The 22,009-nt window shown below is 48.6% G+C and overlaps 1 protein-coding gene across 4 annotated transcripts; it reads left to right on the top strand.

Moving 5' to 3' along the window:
- The first annotated feature begins 1,265 nt into the window (after window positions 1-1,265).
- On the top strand, window positions 1,266-7,203 carry Rnf112 (ring finger protein 112). Of its 4 annotated transcripts, none has more exons than XM_031353832.1 (14): window positions 1,267-1,668; window positions 1,805-1,845; window positions 2,580-2,865; window positions 3,025-3,231; window positions 3,338-3,466; window positions 3,669-3,773; window positions 4,146-4,196; window positions 4,486-4,542; window positions 4,621-4,695; window positions 4,933-5,053; window positions 5,159-5,322; window positions 5,396-5,449; window positions 5,598-5,672; window positions 5,762-7,203. In XM_031353832.1, exons 1-14 carry the CDS (start codon window positions 1,615-1,617, stop codon window positions 6,230-6,232), a joined length of 1,890 nt encoding a protein of 629 aa, XP_031209692.1. In that variant the 5' UTR covers window positions 1,267-1,614; the 3' UTR covers window positions 6,233-7,203. The 4 variants fall into 4 exon arrangements, with proteins under 4 accessions (XP_031209691.1, XP_031209692.1, XP_031209689.1 ...); XM_031353830.1 differs by having other exon boundaries at window positions 1,280-1,383; window positions 1,482-1,668; window positions 4,486-4,695; XM_031353831.1 differs by having other exon boundaries at window positions 1,266-1,668; window positions 3,028-3,231; window positions 4,486-4,695.
- The last annotated feature ends 14,806 nt before the right edge of the window (window positions 7,204-22,009 follow it).

Raw genomic sequence — 22,009 nt, 5'->3', positions numbered from 1 at the left:
TGCTCCATAGGAGGGGATTCATGCCTGACACTGTAATCCTGGTCAAAGCTAAGGAGTCCATGGGCCCTTAGTAAACAAACACCTTGGTAAACTTGGGCCTTAGTAAACAAAAACCTATGGCCTTTTGTTAAATGAAAATGTTGTCCAACTACTTTCTAACACTTACGTTCATATACATAGATTAGTGCTGTTCCCAAATTTAGTCAGAGAAGTTTTTCTTTGTAGTGGACCACAGTTAATAACACAAACTCACAGCAGACAGTGATTATTGAATGTTTCACCTTAAATGGACATTTCTATCAACCCCCTACTGTCCCCTGCAGCCCAAGGCTCAGAGGATACCAAAGAAGAGAGGGCTGGAAAGAAGGTAAGAGCTGCAGGTTTCTGGACATGGTGGATGCGCTCATGAACTCACAGCAGTTGTGCTTAAGTGCACAAGATCAGGCCAGCCAGCATCCCAGCAAAGGCCCTGGGAAGCTTCCGAAGAGCTCTTGGCAACTGTCTGCTGCGGGCACAGGACACGCACTTTCCTCTTGGGGTGTGGCTCCTGGTAGGTTGCCCATGCTCCAATAGACTGTCTCATACCTATGTGCATGTACAAGGAACTAATTTGACTCAGTGAATTATTAAAAATTTTTATAAAGGACATGAAGATAAGATAGGGACATGTTTGGAAGGGGTCCAGGGAAGAGATTGTGTGTGTGTGTGTGTGTGTGTGTGTGAAGTGGATTTTATCAAGTTACATTGTATACATGTATCCAATTGTGTATGTGTGTATGTATATGGATGTGGATGTGGATGTATATGTCTTGAGATAGCTCTTCACAAGTTTGTATGGAGAACATCCCCCCCCCCCAAGGAAATACATAATAAATAGTTCTCCATCATCAGGGGACTTGCAGAGTCCCAGATGACGAGGAATTTGGTAAGCTAGCACACCAAATTCCAGTGACAAACCCTGGGAGAGGGTAGCAAGATGCACTGTCACATAGAACACAGTGGCATATCATGCAAGCTCTGCATAGAGTGGATGCTCAGTCAAAGTAGGTAATGGGATTGAATGAACCCAAAGCTTCCCTGTCTCTAGCTCTGTCCCAGTTGCACACTCTCCTGTCTCTCCTTTCTGCCCACCCTGCCCTGGGGCTCCGAAGACCCCAACTGCTCCTGTAGGGATAAGTGCTGCTCTTCTGGGCTCCACCAGGAGCCACTTCCTGCTGTGCCAGGTGCATCCACGTGGCTTCACGCTCTCCATCTCCCCTCCCCCTCCCTGTCCTTATCTTTCCCTTTCGTCTCCATGGAGATTCACCGCCCAGGCTTGCCTGCATCTCAGCCTCTGCCAGGGATGCTGAGCTGGGCTTGGTTCATCCCTCCTCCGAAGCCCTGGTACCCGCAACCCTGTCTCCTCCCCCTGGGGTGAATCCACCCTCCTTTACAGTCTCTCTTTTTTTCTGACTGGCTCATTTATTCTCTGGCGCTGACAGCTAGGCAGAGCCACTAAGGAGCCCATCCCCCTGCTCCACCCTCCACCTGCTCCTCTAGCTGTCCGTCCTACCGGGAAAAGCTCTCGGTGGGTTTCTTCTCTGAGCATCGGACCCTCTGCCATTCCAGCCTCTCATGCCGAGACCCGTCCTGTCAGTCACTGCTTTTTGTCATCGGCTTGGCAAACGGGCAAGTCTTCAGTCCCGGAAGGGGAACTAGGCGTGGGAAAGAACCACCTGGGAGGGGGGAGGGTAGAGGGACCCTGGAAACCTAGGAGGAAGACAGCGCCTGGATTCTGTTCTAAATCTGTCCCCTCACCCCTTAGGAGAGCAAACGAAGCTTCATGGGAAACAGCAGCAACAGTTGGTGAGCTACCGGGCCTTCTGGGCTGGGATTGGTGCAGTGGGCCTATCAGGTCAGCTGGCAAGGCTGGTCCAGGAGCACGGATCTCTGCAGTCCAGCAGACTCCTTTGCTGCACGCTCCACAGGGTTCTCCCCAGGGAGGAAGCACAAGGCTGGATGGGCCAGGCTGTGCAGGGAGGGACCAGAACAAGCAGGTGGGTGCTACAGATGCTCAGCTCAGAGATCGCAAGGAATCCTCTGAGAACCTGGCCATCTGTTCAGCTGTGGAATGGCTGCCTGGGTGCCAGGAAGCTACCGCCCTCTCCTGACTATCCCAGCAGCTGAGGTTGTAGTTTGTTCCCCCTTGAGGAAGCCCGTCACAAAAAGGCTGGTGGTCTATGGGTTTCCTGAGTGCTGGCCCTCGGCGCCTCGTAGATGAGGTAGTCATCGCTAATGATTGCCCACAGCCCTAGCCAGAGCACCGCTAATCTCTCCTTTGGACCTCACCCACAGTTGCATGGCTGGCATGTGTAGAGCTAGGTTGCTCTCTGGGGTACCCTCTCCCCTCTGTTCTGTTGCTCTCACTTGGGATGTCCAGGACCTGGGGTGCAAGGAAGTGAGGAATGGGTAGCCCTTGTGTCTCCAGGCAGCCCTAGGAAGCTGAGGTTACCCAGAGGGGACTTCACCCCTAAGCTGTCAGACTTCCAAACCCTGCACCCAACAGGCATCCAGCATTCGGATGATGTCCTGCCCTCCAGGTCCCATGCATCATTCCCCAAGCTGGAGCTGGGTCTGGGACACCGTCCCTCCCCAACCCGGGAGCCGCCTACCTGCTCCATCTGTCTGGAAAGGCTTCGAGAGCCCATCTCGCTGGACTGTGGCCACGACTTCTGCATCCGATGCTTCAGCACACATCGCATCCCAGGCTGTGAGCTACCATGCTGTCCTGAATGCCGGAAAATCTGTAAGCAAAGGAAGGGCCTCCGCAGTCTGGGGGAGAGGATGAAGCTCCTACCACAGCGGCCACTGCCCCCTGCACTGCAGGTGAGGGATGAGATCCCTGCATGCAGAGATTTCTGATTAGATCTAAGCTTGGGCCTTATTCTATACTGTCCAGAAGGGGCATAGGGTTCCAGGCTGGACTCTCAACTAGGGGTCAGTTCCATTTGGGATGTTCAGGGGCCCCTTCTCTGTCCCGCCCAGGAGACCTGTGCTGTGAGGGCAGAGCGCCTGCTGTTGGTACGAATCAATGCTTCTGGAGGCCTCATCCTCAGGATGGGTGCCATAAACCGCTGCCTGAAGCATCCACTGGCCAGGGACACACCTGTCTGCTTACTGGCTGTCCTGGGAGAGCAGCACTCAGGAAAGTCCTTCCTCTTGGACCACTTGCTCAGAGGTTTACCAGGCTTGGTGAGGGCAGGGCTGGCAGGAGGGTGGCTCTGGGGGGGGTGGGGTGGGGAGCTGAGTTTCTGGTGATGTAGAAAGGACCACCTGATACATTCTTCTCCACCTTTAGGAATCTGGTGACAGCGGCAGGCCCAGAGCAGAGGGGTCTCTGCCTGGGATCAGATGGGGTGCTAACGGCCTCACGAAGGGCATCTGGATGTGGAGTCACCCCTTCCTGCTGGGAAAGGAAGGGAAGAAGGTGAGGGAGAGAAGTAGATGGAAGTTAGCATGGTTCAAGGAGGGGAAGTGGAAGACACAAGGTGGAGGGATAGAGGGGAGAAGGAGGGAAGAGAGCAGGCAGGAAGGAGAGAGGAATGAGAAAGACATCTCCAGGGTAAGGACAAAGAAAGGGGTTAGGCAGAGCAAGACAGGCCTAACCCTTTGGTTTGCATCCTTAATAGGTGGCTGTGTTCTTAGTGGACACAGGAGATGTCATGAGCCCAGAACTGAGCAAGGAGACAAGGGTCAAGCTCTGTGCTCTCACCATGATGCTCAGTTCCTACCAGGTGAGAGAGGCGTTTGGGTGGGGTAGCCACCCTGCACGCCATTCTTGGCCTCCTCAGAACTGAGAGAGTCTTACAGGCTTGGGTGTTTAGGATCCTTGCGGGTTCTAGAAGGTGCTTCTGAAAGGAGGAAGATGCTCCTGGTGAAGGTGGGCAGATGGGTTGTTCTAAAGGTGCACTGATAAGACTGGGGGATGACTGGAGACTCATGGGACCACACAACTCTCTAAGTCTGGAAGATGCTCACACCTAGGTGAAGAGACCCTCATGCTGGACTGGACTTATGTTCTGGGATGCAGGCCGCTCAGGAGCAATTCACAGGACCCTTCCCGCTTCTGCATCTTATTGCATCTTCTTGCATCTTATTCTTTCCAGATCCTGAATACCTCCCAAGAGCTGAAGGACACAGATCTGGGCTATCTAGAGGTAAGATAGCCTCCGTTATTAAAGCCATTACCTTCACACACTCTGACCACAAGGTTAGGAGGGCTGGACCAAAGGGAAAGTATGGCTTCCCTTTCAGGCTTAGGATTTAATAACACTCGAACTGGCTTAGTGAGCTTTAGAGGGTTGAACTTGAGGCCAGAGGATCTCCTATCTGGAAGCCGGAATCTTGGTTCCTAGAGCCATCTAGGATGACTAGAAAGAAGGCTTAGGGGATAGACTCTAGCCCTTGGAGTAGCCTAATCCTAAATTTCTCTGTACCCATTCCCAGATGTTCGTTCATGTGGCTGAGGTGATGGGCAAACATTATGGGATGGTACCAATCCAGGTAAGATATCTATTTCTAGTTTCATCCATCCCAACATGCCAATCCCGGCTGCCGGTGTCAGGACCCTTTCTCTTCCAGCATCTGGATCTCTTAGTCCGTGACTCTTCCCATCACAATAAGTCAGGGCAAGGGCACGTGGGTGACATACTCCAGGTAAGCAGTGCAGAAGGAAGAGGTTGATGCCAGGGCGGGCAGGTGAGGGAGGCCAGGTGGGGGAGGGCAAGTGGGGAAGGCCAGGTGAGTAAGGCCAGGTGGGGGAGGCCAGGTAAGGGAGGCCAGGTGGGGGAGGTCAGGTGAGTGAGGCCAGGTGGGGGAGGCCAGGTGAAGGAGGCTAGGTGGGGTCCCAGGAGTGTGCTCACTGAGAGGCGATCTATTCAATCCATCTCCTAGAAGCTGTCCGGCAAATATCCCAAAGTCCAGGAGCTGCTCCTAGGGAAACGGGCCCGCTGTTACCTCCTCCCTGCTCCTGAGAGGCAGTGGGTAAACAAAGACCAAGCCAGCCCAAGAGGCAGTAAGTGTTCCAGGATGGAGGCTTCCCAGCATGGCTTCCCAGCTCTGGCCCCCTCTCCCCCAGGCCCAGGCTCCTCAGCCCAAGGAATCTCTTTCTCTGACACAGAGGATGACTTCTCCCACCATTTCCGGGCCTACATCTTGGATGTGCTGAGCACAGCCCCTCAGCATGCTAAGAGCCGCTGCCAAGGGTACTGGAGTGAGGGGCGAGCTGTGGCCAGGGGAGACAGACGCCTGCTCACAGGACAGCAGCTAGCACAGGAGATCAAGGTGTGAAATGTTCCTGGGGAGCGGGCCTCTTCAGGTGCCTACCCTCCCTGACCTGGCTGTGATGTCTCTGCAGAACCTCTCTGGCTGGATGGGGAAGACTGGGCCCAGTTTCAGCTCTCCAGATGAGGTAATGAGCTCCTCTCCTCGGGAAGGATAGGGTCAGGGAGGGTAACCTGAGGTAAGGGTCTGCGTGTCCTGGGAGTGAAGTCGAGGAACCAGGAGTATCCATGGCTGAGGAGGAAAGAGGCAGGCAGCCTGGGTTTTCCTATGGACAGATGGCTGCTCAGCTTCATGATCTGAGGAAAGTGGAAGCCGCCAAGAAGGAGTTCGAGGAGTATGTGAGACAGCAGGTGAGCCCCAGGGTCTGCAGGGGAGGGTGTGCAGGAGAGGATGCCTGAGGACCCAGAGGGACCACCCTCTTTCCTTCCCACTGCTGCAGGACATAGCCACCAAGCGCATCTTCTCTGCACTACGAGTCCTGCCCGACACTATGAGGAACCTCCTCTCTACCCAGAAGGATGCCATCTTGGCCCGCCATGGTGTGGCCCTGTTGTGCAAGGAGCGAGAGCAGACCTTGGAGGCCCTGGAAGCAGAGCTGCAGGCCGAAGCCAAGGCCTTCATGGACTCCTACACAATGCGCTTCTGTGGCCACCTGGCCGCGGTAGGGGGCGCTGTAGGTGCTGGGCTCATGGGCCTGGCGGGGGGTGTGGTGGGCGCAGGCATGGCTGCAGCAGCGTTGGCTGCTGAAGCTGGGATGGTAGCAGCTGGGGCCGCGGTGGGGGCCACTGGGGCTGCCGTAGTCGGGGGTGGTGTGGGTGCTGGGCTGGCCGCTACTGTAGGCTGCATGGAGAAAGAGGAAGATGAGAGAGTTCAAGGAGGGGACCGAGAGCCCCTACTCCAGGAAGAATAATAGCTAGGAGATGCTGACGCGTGAAATACATGAAAGGCAGGAGGAAGGGTGTGGACATGCCAGGGACTCAGAAGAGACCTCGTATATACTGGCCTTGTTGAATGCCCCATGTCAAACACTGGCTGAGCTGGGGGTTTACGGTAGGTCCAGAAATCTGAGGAGGGTTTCTGGCCACGAGGCTGTACTTAGAGTACAGCAGATAGGGTGTAAAGCCTGTTTCTGGCTATGGGTAATTGCTACTCACTGGAAGCTAGGATCTTCCACCACATAAGGCTCCACCTCCCCTACCCAGCTCTAGTTTATTTCCCTGGAGGGCCTGGGCTGGAAATTTGCCCCTGGATCCAGAACCTCGTCTGTTTTACAGTTGGGATAGGGCCCAGCATAACTGACTTTGGAGCTGGGGCTCCCTAACAGGGAGGAAAAAGGAGGGGCCTCAGGGCAGGGATGGGAATGATAGACAGAGCTATAACTCTGGAGTGCTGACTTGTTCCCAAAACTGCTCCAGAAGGCCAGACTTGGCCGGCCTCCCTGCTCTTCAGTTGGGTGTCCAGATGCGTGTCCTGAACCGCCCTGTACCCCAGCCTCCTGCAGTCCTCCTAAGCCTGTGCCCTGTGCCAAGCCCTTTTGGATGGATCAACACAGATTACATGCCAAAGAACCACACCTCTGATTGCATTCTGTGCTAGAGCAGTCCGTGCCAGGTTCTGCCAAAGTGTGGTAAGGGAAAATGTGCAGGAAATGAACTCGGTCTTTAAACATAAGCTTGAACTGTGGGGCCTCTGTGCCACACTGTAAAACCCCCTTGATGCAGCTCTCTGAACAGCAAGCCCCCAGAGAGCTTGTGGACAGGGAGCCTCTCTCGGGGGATGGAGATTTCTAGAGAGACTTCTGGGCTATTAAACTATAAAGGATGTTGGGCATATGACCCTTTATTTTATATAAAAAATAAAATGTGTGCGTGTGAATGGCAACTTCTCAGTACATTACTGAAACAAGAATTTGGCCTCCCTAGGAATTTGAGGTGGGGGAGAGGTGACAAGGGTTTCCATTATCAGCATGTGGGGACAGGGATGTTGAAATTCAAAGTGATTTGAGGAGTACCATACGCTGGCTTGGCAGTAGGAGTCTCTAGCCAACAGCCAAGTACACAGACACCTTTGCATGCTTGTCTGCAGGAACTCTGGGTCCTCTCCTCGGTCCCTGGAGAAGCTGATTCTGATCCCCCTGTCAGTCTGTAGGGAGCTGACGTCTGTCCCAGTAGGTAGAAGACAGAAGGAGGCATGGGCAGGAAGATTTCGGTAGACCCTTGGGAAAGGGGAAAGCCAGGATCCATTGTGCAGGTCTAGGCAATGCAGTACACTGGAGTCTCCTCCCAGTTCTACCTCCAGTCTCAGAATTACGACATGCTCACTCTGTCCAAATTCTGCATTTCACAGAGGCAGACCCAAGACAGAGTCTCAAATAAGACTAACCAGCTGGCCAGGGGAGATGCAGAGGATCTGGCATCCAATACACAGACAGACATTGAAAAATGTGCTGTTGAGGGCTCTGCCGAAATCAAGATGTTGCTTTCTGGATGCTTCTGCTTGCATGTCCAGCTCAGGGAAATTTTGAGGTGTGGCAGAGGATATGTTCTGGGACTGATGGACAAAGACATAACATAGGAACATCCTGGAGCTGGAGAGGAGGCTGGGTGGGGCAAGGGCAAATGAGGGTGACTCTTTTTGGAAACTGGGCCATGCACAGGGACAGGGTCTAGACAGTGTGTAGTGTTTGTGGAGCTAGGTTTTTTGGGTGCATCACAGATCTCTTCCACCATCATCTGGGAGACACATGAGCTGCAAAGCCTTCCAGAGATCAGGGCTGGCAAGCTCGGGACATAAGGCCCTCCGAGGACTCAGAGGGCGGTGCTGTGTGGCTTAGGATCCCCCTCCCACAAGAACTTGGAGGAAACTCCAAGGTCAACTTTGTACTCACTGAACAGATGGGAGAAGTTGGTTCAGCTAGAGAGCCTTCTGCAGGGAAAAATGCATATTCCACGGTATTTGTCTTGGGCCGTGTATCTTTCAAAGCGTGGTTCCCAAGCAGCTTCTCCTTAAGCCCAGAAGCCATCAGCCTGGGCAGTATACATTTGTACAGAGGAGGACCTGGAAGCTCAGGGAAATGGTGTGTCTCAGTGTTGCTGAAACTACTACTGACAAACCGGGACTTGAACTCAGGATTTCTGATGTCAGAATCCCTTGCTGGACAGAGCCCTTTCAGGTCCCTCTAGACCCTGGACAACCTTCTGACTCTAGGTGGCTTCTGAGTGTGTGATTTACAGTTTTCATTCCTACAGTAAAACCCTCGAGGCCAAGCATGGTTATCGAGAAAAGTTTCTTGAACTCAGTTTTGGAGGTCCAAAGGGCATGCGCTGCTATCAGTTTGGCTCTGTTGAGGATTTTGTGGTGCTTGGCATGGTGTAGGAGGAGGGTGTATAAGAGGGAGTCCTCATGTGGCAAGACAGGAAGCCAGAGAGAGAGGGTTTCATAAGAACTACATCAACTCCTACTGAGGGGTGTACCCCTAGAGACCTGACTGACCTAGGTCCCCTCTCTCTCTCTCTCTCTCTCTCTCTCTCTCTCTCTCTCTCTCTGTTTTCTTTTTTCAAGACAGTGTTTATCTGTATAGCCCTAGCTGTCCTGGAACTCAGTCTGTAGACCAGGCTGGACTTGAACTCAGAAATCTACCTGCCTCTGCCTCCCAAGTGCTGGGATTAAAGGTGTGCACCACCACTGCTTGGCTAGGTCCCATCTCTTAAAGGTCTGATGAGGGCCAACTGTCCCACTGATGAACCCTGAGATACCTTTAAATAATACACCAAACTAGTACTGGGCTTTCAACATTTGGTTCTGTGACCTACCAGACTGTAACCCAGGCCTCCAAGGTTCTCTTGTCACAACACAACTCTCTGGGTCAGAGATTGCTGCCATACCTTGCAGCTCCTAATTCTGAGTCTCTCTAATGTTGAAGATGCCAAGAGCTCAGGACACAAGGAGCCAGCAACATGAAGCCCCTTGACACGTGCCCCACCCTGCTGACTTGCAGGAAGCCACGTCACGGGCCAGAGGAAACTCTGACTGCATTGAATGAATGAGACCCCAAGCTGATTTGTTAACTGTGGCATTGCCTTCCTAACCAACCAACAGACCTGTGTTCTTTGAGATGGGGTGTTGCCATAAGCAACGCTGACAAACTGGTTGGGTGTCGAGCAGCAAGGGAACACACAGCTGGGCTCATGTCATGACAAACCACTTGCTCACCGCCCACCTATAAATACTTGGAATCTAGAACCCATATGGTTGAGGAAGAAGTTTTTTTGTTTTTTGTTTTTTGTTTTTTGTTTTTAAATAAAGTCTTTTGCCAAGCAGAATATTCTCTCCACCGTGGTGGAAAAGAAGGAAGGTGGTTCTCTTAATACACATTCAATACATACACAGGGTTGATCCTGTGTAATCCAGTCTACGTTACGGAGACAAAAAGAAATCCCATCTGTGTGGTACTTTTGTTTCTGTGGCTAGCACCTGAACAGACAGCTGAAGGGAAAGACTGGCTTGGCTCATGAATTCAGATGTGAGAGGAGCAGAGGTGGAGGGTGGTCGCTCAATTCTGGGCCAACCAGGCAGCAAGAAAAGAAAATACTGTCTCTTGCTGGTTTTTTTTTTTCTTCTTCTTTGCCCTATTTTATTATATCTGGGCCCTTAGCCCATAAGATGATCCATCCACATTTAGAGCGTGTCCTTCTTCCTCATTCTCCCTGGGAGACCTTTATAGACACATTCAGAGTTGTGTTTACAGATCTGGCTGATTCTAATCTAGCTAAATTGACAAAGAAGGTTAATCATCACACATTCATCTGTATGGCCAGGCAGATGCAGCCTGTGGCCTGGGCATGCTCATGGACAAGGCAGGAGGATCCGCAGCATCATCCATTGTGCCTGCTTTCACAGGTTCCCACTAGGTCTACCTGGTAGCAGGGGTCAGAGCATCTGAAATACCCCAATACCAGGGTGATAGAACCCTGGAACCGTATGGCTAGGACCTGCAGGAACATAGTCCAGGGCAAATGGCTTATTTAACCTTTAGAAAGAGATGCTCAAGAGTCCAAGACCTTGTGCGTTTGTATGATGGACTTGCCCTTTGTTCCCAAAGCCACGCTTGCTGGGCCCTGTCCCTAACATGGACTATACCTAGCAAGTCTTTACAGACTACACCTACCCTGGGAATGCTGTCGGGGTAAGTACGTACTTCTGGGGCCCAAGACCGGTAGTGCAGAAAAACAAAGCAGTGTTAGAAAACAATGTACCAAAAACTGTGAGTCTTAAAGTAATTAAAATCACTAATTCAAGTCAGACATGTTAGAGTTTGGAACAACGTCCCCAAAGGCCCACATGTCAAAGGCTTGCTTTTAGTCTCGTGGTAGGATATTAAGGCATGGGAACCAGTGGGAGGAAGTTACATCACTGAGATGTACCACTGAAGGTGATACTGGGACTCCAGCCCCTGCCACTGTGAGGGGAGAAGTTTGCCTATGTGCCATGAGATGCTGTCTTACCATGGGCTGAGAGCAGTAGGGCCAACCTCATGCTGATGCCCCTAAAGCTGGAATCCCGGATAAAGCTTTCTTCTTTATAAGTTGATTATGTCAAGTTGTAATGGTAATGAAGAACTAACTAACACAGGCCACCAAGGCTGTCTATGACAATAATAGCCTTTTTATAATGGTCCAGTATCAGTTAGTTTGGAGAACACAGGGCTGAAGTCCTGGTGGGACCCCCCACTGTAGTGCTCCTGAGGAGCTGGCTTTGTGTGGAAGGTGTGAGCTTAGATGCGTTTTTTTATTCTTCTCTTTTGACGGTCACATCAGAACACTGACTAGAGAGCCCTCCCCATGTGGGGATAGCCCGACTTTTCTCCAGAGCGCCTCTCTGTACATGAAATCTCTGGACTGTTGATGGGGCAGTAGGCTCCCAAGAAGAACCTTTCTAGGTCCTTCTGATGTTATATCTCAGGCTTGGCCGGGGAAAGGAGAGAAGTCCTTTTAAGCACCAAACATGATATGAGAGAATTGGGCTAAATTGGGCACAGGCCATGGTCTCGCCCATATCCATAGCCTGTCAGAGCTCAAAGGACAGTGTGAAGCTTGCCTGTGGGGCTCCTCTCATCTTTAGCAAAGCTAGCAGAGGGAGTGTCAGCAGCCTCCAGGAAGAGCACCGGATGGGCGCGCAGAGTCTGATTCATCTGTTCTACTTAAGCAGACAGAGGATGGTGTGTGTGCGGGAAGACTCAGCATGACCTACCTCATTCCTGAATGACAGTGCCCTCAGGCCACCTGGGCATCCTACACACCAGAAGAAGACCTAATCTCTCACCCTCCACAGCTTTGCTTCAATAGACTCCACCTAGCCCTAGGTCCCTGGCAAAGCTGGCAGAGGAGGTACTTTCGTAGCAGCACTGGGATGGAGGGGGGGGGGAGGAAGAGGGGGAGGCTAAGCATTCCTGCATGTCAGGAACCCTGCTGACAAGCTCCAGATCTCTTAGAGCTGGCACTGACTGGCCGGGAGGGGTGTCGAGAAAGGACCTCACTCTTTAGACCAAGCTGCATTAGAACTCATTGTGTAGCCCAGGCTTGCTCTGAACTCATACAATCCTGGGGCTTCCTGGGTGCTGAGATTACAGACATGAGCCCCCATGCCTAGCCTCTAACACATCTTGGATGATGCCACCGGCCCAGCATAGTGGAGCAGAGTGGGGGTGCTTTAAAACCCCTCCTCAGAGAAGAATACCAAGCAGTGGGGACAAGCTACAGAATTGTTAGCTGTGGCCTACTAGCTGAGGTCACTTAGGGCCTTTCTTGTCCCGTTTATTATTTCCTTTGTGAGGGGTAGTTCTGAAAAACGAACTTGTCATAATAAAATTGGGATCTTTAAGTACGAGGGCTGCCCTGCCATTTAGAAATGTCCCTTTTTGCCCAGGTGAATTCTGGACGCTGTGATCTGTGAGGCCTTGAGTGGCTTTCTTTGTGGAGACATTTCTGTTCTCATTAAAGTCTATTCAGTCCCCATTTCCCCAACTTTTCTCTGCTGCATGACAGACCCATACAGAAAGAGAATTTGGGGATGGGTTAGTATGAAGCAGAGTTGGGGTTCAATAAAGGTATTTTAATGTGGATTTTATTTTATTTTTTTGGTTTTTCGAGACAGGGTTTCTCTGTGTAGCTCTGGCTATCCTGGAACTCACTCTTTAGACCAGACTGGCCTCGAACTCAAAAATCTGCCTGCCTCTGCCTCCCAAGTGCTGGGATTAAAGGCGTGTGCCACCACTGCTCGGCTTAATGTGGATTTAAAACACAGGGTTAGGAGAAAGAAGGTTGTACCCCAGAGCATTGGTGTGGATGTCTCTGAGACAATTTGGGGGTCATCTGCCCTCTTTGCCTGTTGTATCTCACTAGTCCAGCGATGTGAAGCTGTTATCTATAACACTGAGGGACTCAAGTAAGGTCACTGGATATCTCCTGGGGTGCGCGCGCGCGCGCGCGTGTGTGTGTGTGTGTGTGTGTGTGTGTGTGTGTGTGTGTGTGTGTGTTATGGGACTGCAAATAGCACTTCAAGGATCTAGACTCTGGGGATGCAGGGAGGTAGGCACATCCACTAAGTGTCTTATTGGAGTTGCCCAGAAAATGTCTGGGGAAAATGAATAATGACCAGCCCAAAGTCAGACACGTTCATGAGCCTAGGCCATTGCTATTTTGAAATAAACTACCTACATGCAAAGAAATATTCTTCCTCTCCCTTCACCCTTCACAGCAAATGCTGATAAGCTGGGGGTCTTGCCTCAGCTGGTGAGCGGTCTCAAGCCGACTACTGGGGGAAAGGCTCTTTTCCCCACCTGTGCCCCCATCATTTTCTGTGTCTTTCTAGCCTGCCACAGACTTAAGTCCTGACCCCAGAAAGGCAGCCCTAGTAAGGTTCATGGAGTCAGTTTGTGCAGATGGACTTCAGGGAGCTTCTGGACCTCACTGGTAGTACTGTGTATGCGAAGCCCCAAACTCGCCGCTGCTTGCCCGTGACCCTTCAATATACGTAACCTGCTGGAGTAATTTAAAGATTTTGGTTGGATTTTACTTATGATTTGAGAATGAGGTAACTCCTTATTCTATAAGCTGTTGCAATGTCGTTTGAGGCTTTGGACTTCCTGCCTTCCTTCCTTCCTTTTTTCCTTTCTTTTTTCTTCCTTCTTCTTTACCTTCCTTCCTTCCTTCCTTCCTTCCTTCCTTCCTTCCTTCCTTCCTTCTTTTTTCTCAATCTTCACTCTCTTTGCCCATGGCTTTTTGTTCCCCAATCCATATTCAGGATTACTTGCTTTTTCTTGTGCTTCAAGTTCAGTTACTGAACGTGTGTGGTGTGGGTGGGTGTGTGTGTGTGTGTGTGTGTGTGTGTGCACATGCACGAGTGCGTGTTCTGAGATAGGATCTCTAAGTGAATCAAGAGCTCACTGATTGTCTAGACAAGTATCCACCTGCCTTGTTCCCTATCCCCCAGTGCTGGAACGATGGGTGTCCAGCACCACATCTGGCTTTTACACAGGCTGTGGGGATCCAGTCCCAGGCAGCTGTGCTGGAATAGAAAGCACTTTACCCAATGAGCTCTCTCCCTAACTCCCAAACACAGTTTTTTTGTTTTGTTTTGTTTTGTTTTTTGTTTTTGTTTTTTGAGACAGGGTTTCTCTGTGTAGCCCTGGCTGTCCTGGAACTCACTCTGTAGACCAGGCTGGCCTTGAACTCAGAAATCCACCTGCCTCTGCCTCCCAAGTGCTGGGATTAAAGGCGTGCGCCATCACTGCCCGGTCAAACACAGTTTTTAATGTTCATATTCTTCTAGCTGTGTCTTTGCCTGGGCTTAATATTCCCAGCTGGGGGCAATTTCCTAGCACCAAACACCAGCTTCGTGCTTAGCTCCCAAAGACTGTAGTAAGGGGCAGATCGGGAAGCACAGCTGGGATCTGAAGTAGAGCCAGGCTATAGTCCTTAAGGTCTCACCTCTTATGTAACAAAGTGACTTACTTTTACCGGCCATGCTTTTTTCTGCCCGAGGGTTCTACAACCCCCCAAAGGGCACTGCTGTGAGGCATGCCTAGCAAGTACTTTTACCCACGGAACCATCTTGGAAGCCTGACAAAATGAATTTTAAGGACTCATTCAACTGTCTGCTGCAGGTATTGAGTAAATTACGGACAAAGCAATTGCATCAGCTCATATTACACGTGGAAGTATACAGCATCTAACCTTAGACCACACCCTAGCAATTAAGTTTCTCTCACCAGAGAATGGAGGTTTGGGCCTCCATGCCCATTGGTGGAAGCAAGGATGTTGGGTAAAAGAGAATTGAGAAGAGCAAAGAGGGTGGGCCAGGAATGAGTGCTCACATTGAGTGCTCACATAGATGTTGGACATACATATTTATCATTTACATCTTCCTGGTGAAATGACTTTGATTATGTAATGCTGAGTTCATTTCTGTGACGGTTTTTGACTGAAGCTTTTTTGTGTGTGTGTCATTTGTGAATGGCCAGCTTAGCTCCTCATGGTTTGTCATCTGCCTGGCATATCAACTTCTGTCCTTTCATTTCCAATATTCTTATATTAGAGTGTCTTTTTGAAGACAGCTTATATTTCAATCTTGATTTAAAAAAATCTATTCAGCTACTCTATGCTTTTTGATTACAGTTTAATCTATTTACATTTAAAATAAGTATTGTATGTTAGATATATAGTTTAGTAATAGACTGGTGTGCTCATGCGCGTGCGTGCGCATGCATGCACACACACACACACACACACACACACACACACACACACACACACACACACAGGTTTTCTCCCCACAATGCACTGGATGAAACTCTATTCCTGAAGTAGCAGGTTGACTTTATCACCCACTTCCTTCTGAGTGTGTTTCTGCTCAGGCACTCGGTATAATCTAAGTAGAGCTCCCTGGTCCATGATGGTGGCCTGCTCCACACTGCTTTTAATGTTTTAATGTTTTGAAGGTTTCTTTGTGTCTAGTGTGGCTTTCCTCAGGTCAAACTGGAAGCAGTCTTTTGACTTGAATTTGGATGTCTGTTTCTTTTGTCAAATTTGGGAAGTATTCAGCTATCATTTTTCAAGGGAAGGGTTCTCTCAACATTCGTCTAATGGAAATTGCATCGTGTGTGTGTGTGTGTGTGTGTGTGTGTGTGTGTGTGTGTGTGTCCTGGCTGGTTATGTGTGTCAACTTGATACAGGCTGGAGTTATCACAGAGAAGGGAGTTTCAGTTGAGGAAATGCTTCCATGAGATCCAGCTATGGGACATTTTCTCAATTAGTGATCAAGGGTGGGAGGGCCCCTTGTGGGTGATGCCATCCCTGGGCTGGTAGTCTTGCATTCTATAAGAAAGCAAGCTGAGCAAGCCAGGGGAAACAAGCCAGTAAGGAACATCCCTCCATGGCCTCTGCATCAGCTCCTGCTTCCTGACCTGCTTGAGTTCCAGTCCTGACTTCCTTTGGTGATGAACAGCAATGTGGAAGTTTAAGCTGAATAATCCCTTTCCTCCTCAATTTGCTTCTTGGTCATGATGTTTGTGCAGGAAAAGAAACCCTGACTAAGACAGTGTGTGTGTGTGTGTGTGTGTGTGTGTGTGTGTGTGTGTGTATGAGTGTGTGTGTATGTGTGTTGATAAACTTGATGATGCCCTGTAAGTCCTCTAGGCTTCCTTTATTATTTTATCTCCCCTTTTCCAAGTGACCAGTGTTAGGTTTGCAGACAAGCATGCTGTGACTTCCTACGTGCCCATACCCATTTGGTTATCAAATCCTAAACTCCAGAGCTAATCCGCCTCTTTTTAATGGTTCTCATTGACACTTTCATTTTTTCGTCCTGGCCTACTTTCCAGATTCCATGACTGCCTGCATTCTCTTGGGGGGGGGGGGGAAGGGTTGTACTTCTTTAAGACAATTTATTTTGAATACTTTATCAAGTAGTTTGTAGATTAATCTTTGGAGTCAGCTTCTGGATATATTTTGTTCCTTCTAATGGGCCATGATTCTGTGGACTTGTGTGTATGTGCATGTGCATGTATGTTTGTATGGGCACATGTGCCTTGTGGATATTTTGCTAAGTTTTAAGCATTTGAAAAAGCATCTGCCTCTCTCAGTCTTTATTGAATAGTTGCATAGAGGATGATGTTTACCAATCAGTCTTCTGCTGTTTTTAGGGTCCTCTGAAGTCTTTGGGGAGTGGAGGTGGGCTGCAGCTTCTTTTCTTTTTACATGTTCGTGTCTTGATTTGGTGGAGGATTAACTAGTGGGGTAGTAAAGCACACTTCTGGGTCTATCTTCTCAGAGCAAGGAAGAGAAGAACCCACCTACACTCAAGGTGAGGAGGGAGAGGAGGAGGAGGAGAAGGAGGAGGAGGAGGAAGAGAGGGGGAGGAGGAGGGGAGAAGGAGGGAGAGGAGGATGAGAAGGAAGACAAGGAGGAGGGGGAGAAGCACGAGGAGGAGGAGGAGGAGGAGGAGGAAGAAGAGGCTGTGTTTAGGCATTCTTTTCTCTCTGCAGCAAAGCCTCCGTGAGGGGGCGGCTTTGTTCTGCTTTGTCCATTCCATTCTGATGTTTTGCTTTGTCACGGCCTAGGAACAACAGAGCCAGACTACTGTAGACTAAATACCTGAAACCTCACACCAAACACAAGCGCACTGCTTCTTCTAAATGGTTTCTCTCCTGTCACAGTGATCGATGCTAACACAGCACGTGCTTGTTCCTGTTGTCAGAGGGGCTGGTGATCTCTTTTCCAGGAGCTTGCATCTCTCTCTTGCATCTTTTTTTTTTTAATTGAAAACAAAATGTTCACATAATATATTTTGATCATGTTCTTTCCCTACTGCAATTCCTTTAGATCTTTCCCATCTACTTCCTCACTCAGCTTTATGTTCTCTCCCCCTTTCTCTTTAAACACACACACACACACACACACACACACACACACACAACCAAAACACAAAAATGCCCAGAAAACAATAAATTGAAAACAAACAAGCAAAAGACAATAAGACAACAAAACAAAACAAAAAATCTAAACAAAGCAAAATGAGACCCCTCCCCCCAAAAAAAAGTTTACAAAAACTTCTTTGAGTTCATTTTGTGCTAGCCAACTGCTCCTGGGCATAGGCCCTGTGTTGAGGTGTGTGGTTAATATACCCAGTGAGATTCCATTGGAGAAAACTAATGTTCCCTGTGTCAGTGGCAACCAATTGTAGGCAGCTTCTTGGCCAGCTTCTTGCTCACTTCCCTCTGTTGGTGCTGTGTTGTGACCTGTGTGGCTCCTGTGCGTGCTGCCATAGTCTCTGAGTTCACATGTGTACCAGCTTTGTCATGTCTGGAAGACACTGTTTCCTTCGGAGTCATCACATCTGGTTCTTTCCTTCTATTCTCTCCTCCCCCTCCTCCTCCCCTCCCCCTCCCCCTCCCCTCCCCTGAGGAGCTTACACCTCTGGCTCCTTCTGGTGTGAGTTCTGCTGTACTGCTGTACTGCAGGCTCTGTGCTACAGCAGCAAGTCGCCCCTCTCTTCTGTTCTCAGCAGCTCGTCAGCATGGATTCTGGCTCCCTTCAGGTCCCCAGGTCACGTGATATGCCAGGCCCTGGGAGCAGCTCTGCGAGCATCTAGATCCATAATCCATAATCCATCCATGCTTCAAGGGAGAAGCCACAAGTTGGCACTGAGGTGGCACAGTGAGAACTCATTCTTGCTTTCAAGGACCCACAGACTTTTCCAAACTAGGCCCGTTCAATTATTGCTCTTAGATGAACTGGAAACCAGGCTTTGGTGCATTACCCCCTCCTGCCCCCCTCCCAGGGAGAAGCCACAAACTGAAGTGAGTGGTGTTAGCTTAAAGGAGTGGCTGTGGATAAAGCAATATGGTTCTCTCTCTCTCTCTCTCTCTCTCTCTCTCTCTCTCTCACACACACACACACACACACACACATTTATTTATTTGGCAGCTGTGGCAGTAGCCTGGAGGGGGATGGGGTTTGCCACAAAAGGCATGTGAGGTCAGAGGTCAGACTGGGAGTTAGTTCTCTCCTCCCATCACATGGGTTTAGGGGATCAAACTCATGGGTTTAGGGGTTGTCAGGCTTGGCAGCCAGTATCTTTACCTGCTGAGTCATTGTATCAGGCCTCTTATAATTTCTATATACTGTTCTTGGCATGATCTAAGAAGCTGGGGCAAACGCAGCTTCTGGAATTCTAAGACAGACATTTGGATCCATAGACTGTGTTAATTCTGGATCTCTGTGAAGGAATGAGGAGTGGGATCTCCTATTCTGCCATCTTGCTGACTCACCCCATTAGGTATGAGGGGAACCCCAAGCGCTTCAAAAGGACAGACCTGCTGACCATGTCCACGATGACAGCCTGGGCTCAGCTTGGACTGGACACGGACAAGAGAATCAAGGATGGCTGGTGGAGACTTTCAGCATTTGTCAGGAACCTATAAAACTGTTTCTGTCAATCACCGGTGGCTACCTAGGGAGTTCAAGGTCAGCAAACGCTGGAGAGCAGGTCTAAAAAAAATAAAACGACCCAAAACAGTGGATTGATTATATTATACAATCCTTCTATTTTGAATTGTTGGCACGGATGCTTTCTATGAGATTTCAGTGTAGACTGCAGTATTGCTAGCTGCAGGAGCAGTAAGTTAGCAGATCTCAATTACTCATTGAGCCTGCATAACTAAGCCCTGCAGGAGATCAATAGCAACTGCAATCCCCCTCCCCACCCCCAATTCTGTTTTCCATCTCACTGAGTTTACACACCTCAGAAACGGAATAAAACAGCCTCTGTTCTCCTGCCATTATGGTTTCACTAAGCATAGTGCCCCTGGGAGCCATCTGAGGCACATAGATCAGCATTTCATCCACCAGTACATGCCACTGCGTTTTGAATAGATGCATGAGTTCCTTCTGCCTCCTGGCTATTGTGAATAAAACTGTAACAAACATGATGGTGCAAACATCTCTTCTAGATTCTAATTTCATTTCCTTTAAGTAAGTACCCAGAAGTGGAATTTCTGGGCCGTATGGTAGTTCCATTTTTAATTTTTTCAGGAGACCCAATTTGCTATTCTGTAGCAACTCTATTCTCTCACTTTTCAACCCATACTGTGCAAGGCTCTCTCTCCACATTTTCACCGACACTTGATTTCTTTATATGTATATATCATACCCACACATGGATTGATAAGTCATTTTTGACTAGAGTTTCCCCGATGGCTAGTGATGTTGAGCATCCTTTGATGAGCCCACTGGTCTTTTGAATAGCTGGAAGGATGTCTATCCATTCGGCTATGTTTGTTTCTGGTTTTGAAGTTCATGAGTTCTATACAGGTTGTGGATGTGAAACCTTCATTAGTTATATGCCTTGTGAATATTTTCTCCTCTTCTGGAGGCTGCATTTCCAACTGCTGACTTAGTCCTATGTGTCTGTTTTTCACATTTTTGTCATACCAAAAATTCACCGCCTAGGCTGGAGAGATGGCTCAGCAGTTAAGAGCACTGGTTGCTCTTCAAGATCTGAGTTTGATTCCCAGCACTCACATGGCTGCTCACAACTCTCTGTAACTCCAGTTCCAGGGTATCCAATGCCTTTACACAGACACACATGCAGACAAAACACCAATGCATATAAAACAAAAATAAATTATTAAAAAATTCACTGCCCATTCCAATAACACGAAGCTTTTCTTCCTATCTTTTCTTTGAGTCTCATGTCTTTAGCCATTTTGCATTGATCTTTGCATGCGGTGTAAGATGGACGTTCCTGTTCATCACTCCACATGTTTTGATATCTAGCATTCCCAGCACTGTTTGTTGAAGAGACTGCCCTTTCTCTATCATGCCTTGTTGACAGGATCAGACACATATTCATGGGTTTATGCTAAGACTTTGTTCTGCTCCACTGGTTGATACAATCATTCTCGTGTCATTGCCGCGCTGTTTTACATTATGGTTAGGGCATGCCCTCTTGGTGTTTGGTACTCAGCCTGGAGCCTTGGTTACCTTAAACAAGCACTCTACCAGGGAGCTACATCTTTAGCTACATCAGATCCTTTTTTTTTTTTTTGTGCATTCTACCTATCTGCTTGTCTGTCTGTCTGAACACAGGCATGTGCATGCTACACATGGAGTCAATGCTTTTCTCCCTTATGGGTATCAAAGATTGAACTCAGGTCATTGGGCTTGACAGCAAAATGTCTTTACCCACTGAGCCCTCTCACCCACACCATTTATTTATCTATTTATTTTTATTTATTTATTTATTTATTTATTTATTTATTTATTTATATTTTGAGACAGAGTTGCTAAATTGCCTAAGGTCATTGAACTTGCAATCTTGTCTCTGCCTCCTAGGTAGCTAAAATTAGAGGTCAAAGCTACTGTATGTGTGTATGTGTGTGATATATATATAGTATGTATAATATATTGTATGTATATATACTGTATGTATCTATATATTGTATATATATACACACATATATATATACAGTATATAGATACATACACATATATATATATATCAGGAAATGTGAGACCGACTTCTACAGGCTATTCTCTGATCAATGGCACATGTAAGTACATGAGCGTGTTTGCACACACACACACACACACACACTAAATAAATAAATAAATGTAATTGAGAAATAATAAAAATGATTGTACAGTAAGCCAAGTATGGTGGTACATGCCTTTAATCCCAGCACTCCGAAGGCAGAAGCAGGTAGATCTCTGTGATTTCGAGGCCACCCTGGTCGACAAAGTGAGTTTCAAGACAGCCAGGGCTGTTACCCAGAGAAACTCTGCCTCAAAAAACAAAAACAAAACCAAATGACTGTACAAATCTCTTTTTGAGATGCAAACCTAGCTGAGTTATATGTTAGTGGTATAGTTTATACAGGCTCTTAGTGCATTTTTTAAGTTTGAACAAGTTTTTGGTGGACTCTTTAAGGTTTCCCGTTCTAACACAGTGCCAGCTTCAAATCAAGATAATAGCATTACGGTTTAGTGTTACCTATATTTTGTATATGCCTGTTGTGGATCTATGCATGACTATGAGTGCTCATGCATGTGTGTGTCTCTAAAACTTATTTCCCGAGGACTGATGTCTCTGCTGTTAGATTAACAGATGAGTGAGGAACTTGTGCTATTTTTAAAGGTTTATTTTTAAGTTATGTGCTATGAGTGTTGTGCTTGCCTGCATGTCTATGTACCATGCGCATGCCTGGTACCTGTTGGTGTTCTGAATTATGCGGGTTGATTGAAGGAAGAGGGTCACTTCAGAATGCAACCAGGCTCTGAGGCAGCGGGAAGGAGCAGTCTCCATGAACTGAACACGGAGCAGTCACATAGAAGCAAATTTATTGACTGTTACACAAAAGTTGTTTTTTGGGTGAAACAAACTCCTCATACCAAAGCCCCTCATCTAATCTACACGTTTCCTTAAGGAAAACACCAACACCAGCAGCGTTATGTCCTTACTGTGCACTGTTTGTGCAATCAATAATGCAAGACATGCCCGGTGTGCCAGGACCATCTTGTGACCAAAGTCATGCAAGCCTTGTGTTGCATGTAGTTTTTATGCACCGCCTTGAGGTGACTGGAGGTGACTGCACTCTGGAGCCCCTACCACGGATAAAACACACACACAC

This window comes from Mastomys coucha, unplaced genomic scaffold, assembly GCF_008632895.1.
Source record: "Mastomys coucha isolate ucsf_1 unplaced genomic scaffold, UCSF_Mcou_1 pScaffold5, whole genome shotgun sequence".
Taxonomy (NCBI): domain Eukaryota; kingdom Metazoa; phylum Chordata; class Mammalia; order Rodentia; family Muridae; genus Mastomys; species Mastomys coucha.
The sequence above is the reverse complement of the archived record's forward strand: the minus strand, read 5'-3'. Positions and strand labels throughout refer to the sequence as shown.

What these genes read in the sequence shown, in the direction of transcription:
- Rnf112 (XM_031353829.1), top strand. Translation starts at nt 1,615, where the DNA reads ATGCCGAGACCCGTCCTGTCAGTCACTGCTTTTTGTCATCGGCTTGGC. An exon ending in GTCATCGGCTTGGCAAACGG is followed by an intron (nt 1,669 to 1,804) that starts GCAAGTCTTCAG and finishes CTCACCCCTTAG; the next exon opens with GAGAGCAAACGAAGCTTCAT. An exon ending in TGATGCTCAGTTCCTACCAG is followed by an intron (nt 3,774 to 4,145) that starts GTGAGAGAGGCG and finishes TATTCTTTCCAG; the next exon opens with ATCCTGAATACCTCCCAAGA.